Source organism: Pleurodeles waltl, chromosome 12, assembly GCF_031143425.1.
Source record: "Pleurodeles waltl isolate 20211129_DDA chromosome 12, aPleWal1.hap1.20221129, whole genome shotgun sequence".
Lineage (NCBI taxonomy): Eukaryota > Metazoa > Chordata > Amphibia > Caudata > Salamandridae > Pleurodeles > Pleurodeles waltl.
In genome coordinates, this window is record NC_090451.1 from 152175762 (window position 1) to 152193185 (window position 17424).

General features: G+C 43.9%; 1 protein-coding gene across 4 annotated transcripts in view; it reads left to right on the forward strand.

The window, feature by feature from the left end:
* The window catches only part of CMIP (c-Maf inducing protein), a 347152-nt gene that overhangs the window by 142499 nt on the left and 187229 nt on the right, over nucleotides 1-17424 (forward strand). For all 4 annotated transcript variants that reach the window (XM_069216306.1, XM_069216304.1, XM_069216305.1 and 1 more), the window contains exon 2: nucleotides 16206-16331. In XM_069216306.1, coding sequence (XP_069072407.1) covers nucleotides 16206-16331 — 126 coding nt within the window. The remainder of the gene's footprint in view (nucleotides 1-16205; nucleotides 16332-17424) is intronic.

A 17424-nucleotide genomic window follows, 5' to 3' on the forward strand; every position in this document is an offset into this window, starting at 1 on the left:
CTTGCAGATATAGTTTTCAGTTAGTGCAGACTAAATCGCTGAAACAAGCCTAGGTATCAAAAGTAATGAATATGTCAGGTGAAGGCGCTTCTTAAAAAATGAAAAACACATCTTTCCATGCACAAAACACTCAACTGGGCCTTACTTTCTCCAGCTACCTACAGGTTGTTGGCGAGCATTTTTCCGAATAACCATGTTCCCTGGTCGAGGGGCACTCCTTCCTGACTTAAGGTGCCCTGGAAGTGAGCTGGTAAGGGGCTTCTCTTAGCACAACCTTATGTTCAGCTACTCCTGCTTCTGACGTCACTGTTTTCCTCTCACCGCATTTATGTCAGTGCAGATGGCCAGCAGGTTTGACAACTGGAATGCCTTGTATGTTGCTGCATCTCAAGTCAGTGGAACTCACCTCATCAACCTCCGAAGTCCTAGTCCCCTGTGCCAAGAAGCAAATCTGTCCCCTGTAGGCTAACACAGAACCCGGCCGCATCACCACTACTTTCTGCGCCATTGCACACTAATATCTAAGTTTACTTCCTTCTCTCTGAAACTTCACCAGTTAAAAAAATTATAGAGAGTCAAGTTCTAAAAAAGAAAAGCATAAAAAGAAACTAACATTGGCAAAGCCAATAGCTCTGGTGCTGGTTGCCAGCCTGTTGGCTTTGTCAATGCTTACATGTTTCCTTATGGTTTTTCTAAAATTTATTTTGGGGGACCTGTCAGGCCCTCAACAGCATGTCTAATTATAGGGATCAACTTTTTGTGTGGATGGGCTCCTTGTGATAGTAGAATGATATCACTCGCAGTGAAGTTAGCCAGTGGCTGAAATGCGTTGACCTATTACCCCATGCTGTAATGGGTGAATAGGACTGACATAATAATAATCCAATGGCTGTAGAGAGTTGGTCAAAAGCCCTTGTAAGGTTGAAATCTATCTATCTATCTATCTATCTATCTATCTATCTATCTATCTATCTATCTATCTATCAAATATATATATATGTATATATGTGTGTATGTATGTATGTATGTATATATATATATATATACTGTATATATATATATATATATATATATATATATATATATATATATATTAAAATCAAACGGTCTTAACTAATGCCAGACTTAAAAATTGACCTCAGAAGGCTGCAGAGCTGGAAGGATTTTTTCCCTGTGGATTTCTACTTTATTTATTTGAAAAATGTTTGACCTTGGTGAAAGACCAATGTAGATAAGTTCTCATGTAGATGAGATTATTAAATAACGTGTTGCGTATGAATACGTGCAGTCCGACCCTTGGCACAATGATAATTTACTACAAAATGTGTGCAGCTGAACGGGTGTGCCTGAAGTATGCTATTATGGCAAGAAATATTAGAAATAGCAAAACTATTTTTATACTTTACAAGGGATTCTTAAAAACCGGAAGTGCATTGTTTGTTTGTAAATTTCTTGCTAAGCTTCCCTTATCATGCCTGATTTTGGCACTTCCCTTCTGCTCATATATAATAGAGAACATCCAGAGGACAAGAACGTTTCGATACCTTTATTCACAGTTGCAGCTCGTGGGTGTTACAGGGGACGGGCCGGCGCACAGGGGCGACTGGGGGGGTGGCGGTTGGGAAAATACGAATACATTTTTTTTTTACTTACCTGCATGCCGTTCTCCACCGCTGCTCCTCCGTCTCCTCAGCAGGCTAAAGGCACAGGCTCCTAGTCTGCCCTGTGGCCAATCCTGATACTGCTCAGAGCAGCGTAAGGATTGCCTGGGAGCGGCCAGCCAGCTCTCTCCAGCCCAGCAGCACAGTGGCGGGCTGCAGACAGCCTACTGCACATCTGTGTTTGGCCGGCCTGAGAAGGCCGGTCAAACATACATGCACACTGAGGGGAGTGCACAGTGCACTCCCCTCGTCCCTGTCATCCCCAATGCCCTGCCCCTTTAACAATGAAAGGATAATAAATGTAGTTTATTATCCTTTCATTGTTAAAGGATTTGCAGCAGTTCCTCCAGGCGGAGTGGTGCTCTTCCACCATAGCGGAGGAGCCACCACTGTTTTTTCACCTACATTTTAATAGTATGAAATTATTTGTGTTTATAACTTAAAAGGACCCATATTCGAAATAGTAATCTGCTATAGGCATTACAAGGAAAGGATACAACCGAAGAGGACTTGTTAAGGCCTAGAGTTGCAGCCAACAGGATAGGGATGATGATAAAGTCAATAAGTCTTGGAACGACAAGTCATCGCTCGGTCATCTACCTCGCAAAGATTATCATAATACATAGACCTGTCTTTTGCATATGGGACGCATGATGGAGCTGACGTGACATGGAATATTCATTTTATGTCACAGTATCCTTCAAGATCTTCAGACCCTTTCAAATATTGATCTAATGACTTAAAACATTTTCAGCAATTCTTTACTGGGGTTATTTTTCCTCATCTCCCTCCGCTGATTGCATAAACTTTGACAGAAAAATAACCAGCATGAGGCCCATTTGTGGCTTTGGACCAGCAACTCCAAGCTTTTTAAATCTGCAATAAACACAGCTTTCACTGTCTACGAGCCTTTTAGCCTTTTTTGTGCATTCAGTTTTCTTTCAATAATTCTGTTGCATATTTTTTTTTTAATTGAAGCTCGGCCATCTAATAACCACTAAAGGGGGATCTCTTCTGTTTCCTAGTTGCAGGCCTGAGTAGCTCATTAGCCCAGTGTTCTTCTGTGTATTTTAGTACTTGTAGTCCCACCTACCTCACTATAAATTTAAAACTGCATGTACCAGATGCAAAGAAACTAGACTTAACAAACTACTTGCGTATGGGCCTGGGAGACATATGAGCTCTGTGAATGTCTCAGTTGAGCTTAAAAGTAGGCATTGTCCTATTATCCGAGTATGTTTTATGGAGAGAAGGCATCTCCGTGGCATTTATAAGCAGGCCCACAGTAATTATGCAACTCTGTGGCTGTGGCACTGTCCACATAACTAACTATGGGCTTGTGGCACTTACCAGATAATCCATCATTTGCTGCATAATTTGCAGATGTTAACAAAAAATGTTTGTCCCTCAAGCGGATCAAAGGTTACAAAAACTGCAGCGACAAAGACTGCTGAGCAATGGAACATCCTTCGCAAAGTTTGACTGGTCACCTTTCAGTTGCTTAAGGATGAATTTAAATGTTAAATTAGAACTAAGAAGGTGAACCCTTTGCCAAGACAGTGTTGAAGTGTAAAAATGCCATACAATAAAGTAACTCTGCTTCATGCTGCATGATTAGCTTTTGCTTGCTGCATATTTTTGCCAATCCTGGAGCATAATTTGGTCCTTCCCTGTCCCATGATTCCAGTGGCGCTGCTTACAAAGTATCAGATACAGCCGCTGTGTACTATGCAAGTCTTCAAGGGCCAGATCCATGACAGGTTTTCATGATATCCACATAAAATAAACAGACAGGTGAGGGATCAAAAATCAATAACACAGTGGTTATCCTGAGCCTTTGGCTGGTATTCAGACGTTCTTGACTCCTATATCATTACATAAAATAAACAACTACGTTCTTTAATGCCGCTGGCCTCAAAGCAACTGAGCGGACTTTTCATATATGATATGGGAGTGGACCCTGGTGCAGCAAATCTGGGCAAAATGTCTTCCTCGCCCTGTCCCCGCAACAGTAAATATGTGTTAATCAATAAATGTCTGCGAGCGGAGTGAAGAAGCCCTGTCCAGATGGGAAACTTCAGAGAAATCACTTAAGGATGGTTTTTCTGGATCTCGGTGAATTGGAGAGTAGGACACGGAATGGAACATTCCACTCAGTCACGCGCACATGTACATCACCGCCACCTGTGGATTTTGATGACAGTAAGAAGTGCTGAATTTGTGCTTGTTGTTTCCGGTGCTGAGCACCGACAATTGTTTTTGAGGGCCGGGGCTTATTCTTATGCCTAAAGCATTTGCTGCGAGCAAAAGCCTCATATGGGAAAGACAGATGAACAGAAAAACGAAAAAGCGTCACAAAGGGAGAGGGCAGAAAGCTGCAAGAGTGAACCAAAGGGCAGGGAGTGGCTTTATATGGATTGAAGAGGCCCGAGATGGCTTCAGGACTAAGCCGCCTCAGTATTCCGTGTTCTCATATTTAATTGCGGCAGCCGCGTGTTTAAGAGGAGGGCTTTGGGCACTGGCACATTTTTATTCACAAATTAAGCACTGACAGTAAGCCTATCTGTGAGCATGTGACCTGCACACTTTACAGTAGCAGAACACGGGTGACACCTATGTGTTTGTAATGTTTACTCAAAACAATGTAATTGTTTAAAAACTCCTTTTATGCTTTTCCATTACATCTTCCCTTTAAATAAATGTTGTTTTATAGTCCCTCTTCTATCTCGATTGCTCCTTTTTGCCTACGTACTAGGGTTATCTTTCCACATGAAAGCAGTACATTTCTACGTCTAGCGTAGCTACAGCAATAAGACAATTTCAAGCACTTAAAATGACAATAAAATGCTTTCTGCGGAGGCAGTGACGCATATTCTGTCTCAGCCTGTCATGTTTTGAAGTCCTATTATCAGGCACGAGGAGAGATGGCTTTCTGAATGCACTGCATTTTATTTAGCTTGTTAAAATGGCATTGTTTTGGGCAAAATCCAACCATAGCAGGTTTCTAAGATCTAAATTTACATGCAAATGTCATTATTCACAAAGTTAAAATGTTTCTTATGTATGCTTCTGCCTACTTTGGAGTACATGTCCATCTTTGAGTTATTTTTGGTATCCCCAGGAGGGCTCTTGGACATTGTTGAGACAGAAATCTGCATTTCCAGGTTCAAATTTCCCGCAAAAGGGAGACATATCTTTGGAGAAACAATTTTCCTTTAATCCCCATTAAAGGTAATGTAGATATGTACCCCACCGTCGCCAATCACTAGGGACAAAACTACATTGTCCTTTTTAGGTCGGGCCTGAAAGCTGAGCTTTTGTTACCAATGTTTTAAAATATACACAATGTGTTTTGGCTTTAGCCAGGTACTATTGGCTGTTTGACGTGTGATTCCAACTTCCAGGGAGTGCTTGCATTGGAGTGCACGAGTGACTATTTTACAGCATAGGTAAACGGATTCATCATGGGTCAAATTCTTTATCTCTTACATGGACAGTATACAGAAAGCAATTCCTTTTTTGTTTCTTTTGTCTACAGCTGGCTTTTTAAAAATGTTTTATTCAGGTATAGTTTATGTATGACGCATACACTTTACCATTATCATCAGAGTCACACATATAAGTATGCACACACATAAGGGTGTACAATGCAGCCGCTTAAAACAAAACAAGCGTTTGCAAAGACAATATTTATTGCTCTATTCTGGCAATGCATGGACAAATGGGAAGTGCAAACATGCAAAATTCAGTTTGCATACATCAGTGTGATAAAGCCAGACCTACTCGCTTTGCCAGAGCTTGTTTGAGTTTTTCCAGTTTGGACATTGCCATGTTGAATGTTGTGAATGGCCACAAACCTACATGTTTACTTAGTGTACTTAAGGATGCTAAAAATTCTACTTGTCTTCATTTTCTGAATCAGGACATATAATTTAGAGTTGTAAATGTTTTGTTTGCACCCTTAGGCTACACTTAAGTGTGCACAACACTTTTGTGAATTGTTCTCAGAGTACCTATGCTGGATTCACTCACATAGTTAGTGGTTATTCTAAAAACCTGGTGCCACTGCAGGCCTTGAGCACACGAGTTGTCAGATAAGTTCAGGTTGGGTTCACTTTACCGGCACAGCTCAATAGTGACCTTTCCCACTTTGTTCCTCTTTCAACATCAGTTAGCATTTTTTTTGCATGCAAGTCACACATTCCACTTCTACTGTGCAACACACCTTAGTAATGCAAACAAAAAGGGAAAAAAGACCTTTCATAGCTGTACTGTGAAGGGGTGGAAGGTGCGCGGGGTTGGGTTGGGCCAGTGAAACCGCAGCCCTGTTGACCTTCCTTCTGCAAACCACACCCACAATCTTCTGGCCAAGTTAGGATTCTGTGCGGCTGTTTTATTGTTTCAGAGAATGTGTACATGAACTTGGTCACAGCTATTGAGCAAATAGAAATGTGTACATGGAAGTGGGCCGCGTGCTGTACCCAGGGAGGAAGGAGGCCTTGTCAAGCAGTCTGACAGCTCATGACATGGACTGTACAGAAGAAACATTGAGCTACCTCCCTGCTTCAGCCATAGGCGCTGGAAAGAGGCTGGGGTGCCAGGTACAGGAGGCCACGCCCCCTGAGTATCACTCAGGTACCAGCGGCTGTGGAAGCGGTAGCTTTTACCGTGCCCCTTTCTCACTCTTAATCTGATTCTGAAGGGGCTCAACTCCTCAGAACTTTCTCTGCTTGTGTTTCATTTGGAAAATCCTTTAATTGTCACTCTTTCCTGACTAACACAGTACTCATGCTGAGTTGTTCTTATTTTTGTTATTATTAATCCTGTTATCCTTGTGATGGTGTGCCAGTTGATAATTACTATTTTTATTTAACAGCTCATCAACCACACTATGTAACATGTGCTTTAGTTATACTGTGCCAGGTGTTGATTATCTGTGGCACTTTGTGCCCTTTGGTTATGTGCAGTCAGGTGCCCTTCGGTTATGTGGCATCAGATGATCCTTGGCTGTGTGGCGCAAAGTGCTCATTGTTTGTGCTACCCGGGGTTCATTGGTTATCTGGTGCTTGGTGGTCCTTGTCTATACATTGCCAGGTAGGCATAAGGTGTCTGTGCAGTGTTATGCTGGGGGTTCGCCCTTCCTCGCAGGAGGAACGTGGACAGCAAATTGCCGAGACATTACTGAGATAATGTAAGTTGCGGGAACTTCTAACCCTCCTGTGTCCAGGGAAGCTCCATTAAAGGGATGTGCGTGCTAGGTCTGCGGTAGGACCCACCTACAGAAGACGAAACAGAGTGTCATTGGTGCCCTTATCAACCTGCTGGGTCAGAAGCCACACAGGACTGATCTGACATATGCCAGCCCCTTGCGGCCTCCAACAAGTCTGGTGACTCCAGGCTCAAAATGGCTTCTCTTCATACCTAGCACTGTCCGAGCCTGCAGACGTGGCACGGGACCCAAGAGGCACCGAGGAAGCTGTTTACTGCTGGCTCAAGCTTATTGTCAGCCTACAAAGCATGTGGTCACGGATGGCCATGTACCTTCCCCCTGAGGGCCCAATCTCAGGCTGGTGCCCCTCAGTCTACATCACCTCTTCTGTGCTCCTCTTCTGGGGTGTTGGCTGAAGCCCCACAGCTCTCCTCAGGCTCTATGACAAAACTGCCTGGATAGATCACACATGATCACTTGTACTTCCCTCTGCGCGCTCCAGCAAGTCCAAAGGGTTGTGCTGAATTAAACCAAGAGGGCCAGAATGAGCTAAAGTGGTAAATGAAGTCTTAGGACATGAAACCAGGAAACCAGATGTTCTCTATGTACACTATTTCTCCTCATTGCAAGTCTGATGGAATTGACCCATTGGGAGGTTACAGACAACTCGCATTATCTCAATGTTTTCTGTTCTGAGCAGGATTGTCAACTCACCACCTCTGTGCAGGAAGGCGCAGTTGGTTGTTATCCTTCTACCTGTCTGTGTGAGCTGAGGGGTAGCAGCTGCTACCCTTGTTTCACCCTTTGCGACTGCCATTACCACCACTGGCTACTCAAGGCAGCAACATGAGCTGACATTAAACAGAGCTTTGAAACAACTATTTACTTTGTGTAACTTTCCCAGATATTGGATGTCAAAGGGGGTCAGTGCACTCTTATCGAATTTCACAGAGTTTTGTGTGATGTCATCACCAGTCCCTGCACTTTATTGATTCCACTATCGCACCTCTCCACCATGGAACCTTGAGAAAGTGTGTTTGCATTGGTTATAGATCCCAACCCCAATAGCCTAAGTGACGCGTGATATTTTGACATGGATTTCAAATAGTAAAGCAGAAATAGGCCACGCCTGTGGGATTCTGTGGATTGAAGGCGCGGGGTGGAACGCTACTGTGCTCTATTGTATCTGTGCCCCCACACGGGGTGTTTTACACTTGTAAGTCCATTGGCGGGTGGAAGAGTGAGACCAAGGCCAACTTTAGCAGCTTATGTTTGCTAGTTGGCATAAAAGGGTCACCTGCTTAAATTGCACAAAGTGAAGATTTCGTAGAAAGAAGTAAATGATGGCTGCCAATTCGAGGTAGCAGTTGGTAACCCTGATTTGCCCTTTGGTACAACTGGCACTGTCCTTGCTAAACCTGGTGTCGGGGATCAAGAGAGCAGCTGCAGGAAAAAGAAAGTAACAATCGCCCTGTTTCTGTAGTTTCCTGTCCTTGTCCGTCCCATAGCGCCTCAGCAGCAAGAGTCTCTTTAGGGGCTAGACATGGGGCAGAGAGTCAATCCTAAAATGCCATCAGGGATCAGATTCTGCTTAATGTCACTACAGCTACACTGGGGATTTTTCATGAATCAACGTCCACTAGCCTAAGGTTTGAGCTGGTAATAGTAGTCGGTTGTGTGTAAACTATTAGCGGATGAAAAGCAACAGACTGATTTCTACGAAGTGGTTGTTCTAGGACTTATTTTCTTCGGGCATTCTCCCAACCCCACCCCCAGGTATGCAATACTTCACGTGAGCATTGATTTATTTGAGGCCTTTCTTCGAGAATTTGAAAGGGAAGAAATTGTGCAATGGAAAGATATCAAATTAACAATATTACATGCAAGAACAAACCCTGCAACTGACCCTTTGTAGTGAGTGTGATTTGAAACCCATCCTTCTTTTGCAATCGGCATCACTAAGCATGTTTGGAATTGTATTTTCAATTTCCTCATTGAAAGTTTGTTTGGGTGTACATGCCTCAGCAGACTTAATTATGTTGGCGTAAGACCAGGACTATCCAAAGGGCAATCTCACTTTAGGTCTAATTGGCATCCTGTCTTGATGTAGCCCCACACAGTGAGCCGAAGAAGGCACCCATTGTGCCACACTGTGGACTGAGTGAAGCCAATTCTTGTCCATGGGCACTATTTCTAACAGCTGCCTCGTGCCATCCTAGCACCCAGTTGACTGCTGCCTCGCATCTAAACACCGACCGACAGCAGCACTATCACCTCAACCAGCCATGAGGCCTCCACAAGCAATATTGCTGGTGTCATAGACTGGGGACCCCAGCTCTTGGTATAGGCCATGCTAAGCTGCCAGTACCAACCCCAAGAAGTGGGTCCAACAAAGGCCATGAAGCAAATAGAAATCTGGGCCCCATATTACATACTGTCCTTGTTTGCACTATGGTGCACCTTTAAGCAGGTGCGTCAGGAGCAAACAGGTACAGTGCACTATACTATAGTGAATGCGTTGTCCCAGGGCACCCACCTTCAGGGGATCAATGGGGTCCATAGCACCCCCTTTGCCACCTCCAGAGGGCTGCCCTCGAGGGCATCACTGACACTGCGCCTCCTAAGGGTGTATTTGCCTCTGCGCCAGCATCTGCAATATGGAGCGGATGCAAAGGAAAAATAATCCCCCATTTGCAAGCGGACACTATGTGCTAAAAATGAGGGAACATACTCTGAAGATCGTGCTGGTGCTACTTGTACACCAGCGCTATCTGTATTACAGAAGACACCAGATGAGCATCTGCATTCCCTTCTGTAATTCAGTAGTGCCCGGGGTGTGCAACAAGTGGGCAAACGCATCTGTTGCACCTTGGGGCACTATGTCTAATACGGCCCGAGATGATCACAACATGCACTTAAATTGCACAGAGATGACTGGAACATTGATCCGATGTGATCAGCATTTGAAGGGTTTCAAGCCTGATGGCACATTATCTGATGCCCACATGTATTCAACCCAAAACCCGTCAAATTAGCACATCTTTCAGATGGGCTAGGACATAACGGGTAGCATCTATCAGTTAGGCAAAACATCTGATGGACTGTGCATCTGATTCCAACATCCATGTGACAAACAGAAGATAATGGCTCCTTCCATTAGGCGATCACCGCAGAAACCCTGCGTTTTCGGCTTGTCACCTGAGTAATCCGTTTAGATGCATCACAGGAAGTGCCTGGCATCTAATGCACAGAGCAGTTTTGGGCACATTATGAAAGGCGCAGGCTCCTAGAAGAGTGGAGTGTAGTATCATTTGAACACATGCAGTTCAAGCCGCATACATTGCGCAAAGAAAACTTAAGGAATAACTATACTCTGTTCAGCATATGGTTACAGTCTGTTGTGCATAAAATAATTTACCCATAGCTGGTATAAAAAATGCAGCTGGGTGTTGCCGTTCATTGACAAATTTTTATTTATTTTAAAGGGGTATAAAAAATATGAAAAACATAAGTGTTTTCTTTACCGAAGCCAGCATCCCAAAAATCACCAATATTGAGGGTTCTAGAGTGTGATTTTTGTCGGGTGATGCCTGATTGGGGTTTGAAACGTATGGTGTGATGGAAGTGCTAGTTCCTACTCTCAAGCACTTTCATGCTGATTGTGTTGTAATTATATTATATAAAATACGTTTTTCCCCCCTGAGTTGGGAATGTTCGTGGAACTTATTTGTAATCTTTCAGCATCAAGGATGTGGCATTAGTACCAGAGCTGCCGACTTTGGAACTGGGGAGCCAGGTTTGAGTCTGGCGTCAACTCAACATCTTGTGACCCTGGGCAAATGACTTAATCTCCCCATACCAAAAAAAAAAAGTGACCTTTTGTAATGTAACTGGTGCTCACAGACCTGCCAACCTGTAAATGTAGTTCAATGTGAGATAAGGGGGCAGAGCCTCGTGGTGAGAGCTATCTAAGTGGCACTGTACTTCCCCCACCAGTCCCACCCCCCCCCCCTCAAAAATGGGGAAAAAAAAAAACATTGGGTTGCTGAGCCTGTTGCCGATGTCTTGGGGCCTGGTAAAAGACATAGGCTGCTTACAGGCTCCAAATGAGGCCAGAAAGCTACCCTCTACAGTGGTTTCCAGCTCATTTTTCCTGCCACCATGTGATTTCGGCTCCTCATCTGGTGAAGTGTGAAGGTAGCCAAAATCGTATGACACATGATGACAGCGGTTGATGCCCTCGTTTAACACCTACGGGTTGAATGTGCACGATATACAACTGCCCCCCAAAAAATATTGCCGTCATTTGATCGCTATTGGAGAAGAGCTAGTCTGTTTCTCTCCTGTGGAGTCTGCCTGTCGGCCATCTTGGTCGAAGTGCATGCAATGTAGATTCATTTTAGTTTGATTAGGAGGTGGACCACAATCAGATACGCATCTCCCAACTGTTAGTTGTGTTTACAGTTACAGGACATGACGCATGCGGCTTGATGATGTGAATTATGTCATATAATGCGGCGCATTTTGTGGCAGCCTCATTTTAGTTTTTTCATCATTTTATAGTCTGAGCAAAAGTTTCACCTCTTGAGTTCAATTGTGACGTTGGAATAAGGCAAGCAGCAACTGAAAGGTGACTACTTAATCTTTGCAAATTGTGTGCCACTCCCTGGCATTGGATGTTGCACTTTTTTAGTAACTTTTGATCCGTTTGAGTTATAAACATTTCTCTTTTGAGTTGAAATGTGTCATTTTAGCAGCAGATGGTGGATTGTGTGTCAAATACTGTAAATTTGTAACTGTGCTGAAAGTGCCAGGTCTGCAGAATCACTCAATTTCAGAGGCCCTTCCTACAGTATCTGAAATAAAACTTAATTAATACAATTTTGCATTTGTCGCATTCCAAAACTCTGATTTTCAAGCAGCTTAGAAAACATCTTCTAAAACTTGCACCTTGAGCATCAATACAGGCCTGTGATTTACTCGTCTCTCCAACGTATGAAAACTGTACCATTAAAAACTACATGCACTGCATCAGCCATTAACTTTCTGCATGCTGTCCACATGTAATAACGTTTAATATTAGTCACTTACTAATCTTGGCTTGATCTGACAAATTAATCTGATCTCTATGCCCACAGTCTTTTAATATAGAGCATTTGTAAAGAGCACTTAATGTGTGATAATAACGATCATACTTGCGCTGAGTGCAATTTGTGACAATACTCAGTGGAGCACAGTTTGGCAGAGTGATGGATCAAATGAGCTCAGTACACACTTATAATAGAGAACGTATGTATAGTGCAGTCTGTGATAATACATCTCAGAGCTTGCTTGTGCATCACAGTCTGTGAAGCATTCCAGAGTCTGCTTCCACAGCACAGTCTGCAATGCATTGCAGAGCCTGCTTGCGCAGCACAGTCTACGATAGATTACATAGCCTGCTTACACAGCACAGTCTGTGATGCATTACAGAGCCTGCTTCCACAGCACAGTCTGCAATAGATACCAGAGCCTGCTTGAACAGCACAGTCTGCTATACATTACAGAGCCTGCTTGCGCAGCACAGTCTACGATAGATTACAGAGACTGCTTGCACAGCACAGTCTGCGATACCTTACATAGCCTGCTTACACAGCAGTCTATGGTTTTAATGAGCCTGCTAGAGCCACACAGTCTGCAAAACATTAGAGAGCCTGCTTGCACAGCACAGTATGCGATACATTACAGAGCCTGCAGGCACATCGCAGCCTGCAATACATTACGGAGCCTGCTTGCACAGCACAGTCTGTAGTTTTTACAGAGCCCCCTTGCACACCACAGCCTGCGATACATTACAGAGCTTGCTTACACAGCACAGTCTGTACTTTTACAGAGCCTGCTTGAGCAGCACAGTCTGCAAAACATTACAGAGCCTGCTTGCACAGCACAGTCTGCGATACGTTACAGAGCCTGCTTGCACACCGCAGTCTGCAATACATTACGGAGCCTGCTTGCACAGCACAGTCTGTGATACATTACAGGGCCTGCTTGCACAGCACAGTCTGTAGTTTTACAGAGCCCCCTTGCACACCATAGCCTGCGATACATTACAGAACTTGCTTACACAGCACAGTCAGTGGTTTTACAGAGCCTGCTTCAGCAGCACTGTCTGCAAAACATGAGAGGGCCTGCTTGCACAGCACAGTCTGCGATACATTACAGAGCCTGCTTGCACACCGCAGTCTGCAATACATTACGGAGCCTGCTTGCACAGCACAGTCTGTGATACATTACAGAGCCTGCTTGCACAGCACAGTCTGTGATACATTACAGAGCCTCCTTGCACAGCACAGTCTGTGATATTTTAGAGACTGTTTACACCGCATAGTCTCTGATACATTGCAGAGCCTGCTTGTATATCAGTCTGTGATGCATTACAGAGCACAGTCTGTGATACATTATGCAGAGCCTACTTGCATATTGCAGTCGTTGACACATTACAGAGCCTGCTTACACAGGACAACCTGTGACAACGCATCACACAGCCTACTTGTGCATCTCACACTGTGGAAAACTGCAGACCTAGCTTACACCGCACAGTCTGTGATAATGCGTGTCACAGCATATGCCCATGGTGTAAAAAGTTTGAAAAAATAATCTTACAAGGATAAAATGTATTTATGGAATGGCACGCGTCCAGCGCAAATCCTATGCTAGACACCACAAACACCACTGTAAGGGTACATTCATGTGCGTGGCACCCGACAGCATGTTTGTGGGGAAGAAATGAGCAGCTGGTGTTTAGGGGGGTAAATCTACTCCGCAGTCTGCTTACACAGCGCAGTTTGTGGTAAAACCGAGGCCACTTGCCTGCACAGTCTGTGAGAATGCGTAGCCTGCGTCTGCGGCGCGCAGTCTGATTTGTTACTTGGTCTGCGCGTGAAGAAAGCGTGGTTGCTGTGTGTTTTCCTTTGTTCTGTAAGTAGAGCTTCTCAAATGATCCTGGTTATTTCCCCCAGAGAGCGATAAATTACTGTTCGAGGGCCCCGGGTGACGTGCAGCGCTCGCACAGGCCTCTGGGACTCCATTTACTAACGTGCAACAATATTGTGGCTGCATGAATAAGCAGAAGTTTATCATACTTCCTGCATAACAAGTTGTTAAAAAGACAGTAATTACTGTTTCCCATTTCTAATTGGACAACCTGTATTTATCGGAAGAATTGTTCTTCGTCTGTTTTTCTGGAACTAATGATGCCTCCTATCTTTTACACCTTTTAGTGAAAGTGACACATGCTATGTTAATCTTCTTATAAAGTGACAGTGTTTCTACCACCGAAAAGTACGAGAGAAAAAAATGTCAAGATAATAGCAGAGAGCCTCAGCCCAATGTTAAAGCGAAGTAACATTCTGCACGCCAGCCGTTCCCTGATTGGAGAGTGTGGTCTGGTGTCAGCACAGGTTGTGAACTCTGAGCTGCGTATCTGGACCAAAGGCTCTGAGCTGTGTGCCTGGAGCAATGCTGTCAGGAGGTCAGAACCGTGAGCCTGACTAAGTTATTGTGCTGTGAATCTGAGGGATTGAGGGTCAGTGTTGTGGGCTGAAGTTGTGAGCCTCTCAGGTGTGAGGGGGGTCGCTTTAAAATGTGGGCCTGAAGTTGTGAGGGTCTGTGCTGTGAGCCTGGAGGGGTGAGGGGCAATGCTGTGAGCCTGGAGGGGTGAGGGGCAGTGCTGTGAGCCTGGAGGGGTGAGGGGTAGTGCTGTGAGCCTGGAGGGGTGAGAGTGACAGGGCCATGAACTGCAGGCTTAAAGGTGTGAGGATCAGTGATGTGGACGTCAGAGGGTGAGCGTGTGCACTGATCTAAGGCCCAGCAGCAGTAAAGCATGTTCTGAATTTAATGTGTGAAAGTCTACCAAAACAAATATGACTCACTGACAAATATGGCTTTCCTGTTTAGATCTTTCCAAAGAATTTCCAAGTCGTCTATGTCAATTGAACTTTTCCAGCTATTGTTTGAACGGTAATGATTGAAGAGAATTGTTGCGATAATACATTTTAAGTGGTACAACTTAACAATTAGCCCAATACATTTTGCACACTGAATCCTTCCCAAAGTCCCTTTATTAAATCAAGCATGGCAGAAGCCACTGAAAGTGACTAACAGATCTTAAATGGCATCTCATCTCAGTATGCCGAAATGTTGTGGTCCTTGTCGTCGAATTATATTGCCCCTATGATCATTTCAACTGATTACCCTATTGCGCAATTCATTATTTCAAGTGCTGCAATAATGCACTATAGATCACTTAGTGCAGCACTTTAGAAACTTAAATGGATCCATAATTAATTAAGTCAGAAGGATCCTTGTTGTAGTAGTTGGGTATAGAATCTCACTTGATTAATGAAATAATGTTCAAAGTCCATATGCTGCATCTCTATTAAAAGGTACTGCACTTCCATCCTAGTGCAAACTTCTATGGCAACTACTGAATTTGCTGCTCACATTTTGTCGAATCAGTTGGCAAGGTCACTTCCCACACTGCAATTTGACTAATCTGTTTCATAAATCCAACGTGGTCTGTGTGAATCATCTGTGAAGTAATAGTTTTTTGTTGTGTTGTTAGATTTTTTCCAACTATGAATGAGCCACTGTATTTAGGTGACATTCACGTACAATAAGTTACTATTTGATAGGCTTTTTCTTCAGTTTTTGGCATTTGGCTGAGGAATGCTGCACTAGGTGACTAAAGCTTCATGCATTTTGCAGGATTGCTTGTTCGTTCTGTTCTACCTTTGTCTAACAAGGTGTCCCAGCTACATCTTGAATTATGTTTGAGAATGTTGTATTCTGGAGCCTGGTCCTTCCTCCCAAGTTCAAGAGTGTGTTCCAGTTCTTGTGCCTTGGTGCCAACTTTGATGCATTTCCCCAGCGAATTGTCCAGCATAAAAATCTAGTATCGTGCCACGGACATGGTACACCGTCCTAAATACATCTCTAGGTAATGATGGGTAATTCAACAAAGCTGAACAGCTTTACTTTAATTGGTGGATATGAAGAGCGACCTCAAAATGTTAGACGACAAATGAATCAGAAACCTATGACATTGCCCAAGTACTGCTGACGCTGAAGCCTCTAATGATCTGCAGTGCATGCCCGCAGAGGGAGACAATAGTGGTAGGGCTGTTAGTATGCATAATGAGGTAATTGCTGGCAGTTTATCCACCCAAATCTGACGGATCTTGCTTGTCTGGAGACTTTGCAAACCCATGCACTGTTACTCTCTTTCTTTGGTGTTGAAAGTGTTGTCAGTCGCTGCCCTGATTTCATCACTCACTGTTTATTCTTGTTTATTTCAGCCAACTGGGTACATGGAAAACTCCATCTCCTACAGCACGATAGAGGATGTTCAGCTGCTCTCCTGGGAAAATGCCCCGAAGTACTGCTTACAGCTGACGGTCCCCGGGGGCACTGTCTTGCTTCAGGTACAGTTAACATAAACATATCTCAGCATTGCATCAAATATTTTCAGATCAGTGTTCTCTATCACAAGTGAGCTCTAAAGTGCCAGACTAATGGTCTGCGAACATGCAAAGTTATGGTCACTTTAGGCTGTGAATCAGTAAGTCAGTTTTCCTGAGGAGTAAATGCCTTTAGAAATGCGTTTGTGCTTTTCCACTGATTTGCTGCATGCTCTTTGGCCCTATACAAGCATTTTATTTTGAAGAGAAGAGCGAGAATATAGTTCAATTATTCTTCTACTTTCATCATTGCTTTGGCGTTACATTTGTTCAACAAATAAAAGATATAAGCACAATGATGCCTTTTCCTGACTAAACTGTCCTGACAAGACTCATTTTTTTCACTGATGAATGATGTTGGTGCAAAGAATTTCTGAGTCATACACAAACTGATATTTTGCCTTGCAAACAAGGTCATTTTGATCCATTCTGTTACAATATAGCTCCCTCTTGTGGCCATCTGTCTTTGTGCTGTTAGGCAGCTCCAGAATCAGCCTTAACGTAGGACAGGCAGTGCATATGAAGGCTGCTTCCTTGCTCCTGTTCACTTGGTGTCTTGTGTAATGCTAAACCGATGAGCTGTGATGTATTTAGCTACAAGGTGTATATTGCAATGGGAAACCACAAAGAGAGGAATGCTTACTAATGGCACTTGGAAGACTTGTGTTTTGTTGCAGCGCTGCCACAAAGCATGTTTTTATTACTAAAACCGTAGTGTATGCCGGGACTCCATCCATGCCTTGTGTTCTGGTATGGCGGCCAAAACAAATGGGTCTCTAGTTGTTGTCCTGCTCTTAGCCTCCGGCATAAGGATTTCCAGTGTTGCACCATTAACAGAGAACATCTTCTCCGAAACGCTTTTGAATGGAAGGGGATATAGGGCCAGATGTATCGAAGGGTTTTACCCATTCCGTGTCTATGGGAAAATGTGTTGGTACATAAGGCCCTTAGTCTTTCGTTTTAGAGGACAGGCGTGTATGTTCTTAGAGGGTTGTATACCTTTGCACACGTGCGGGTGTGTGTTGGTATTTCTGGTAAGAGCATTTTGGGCTTAATT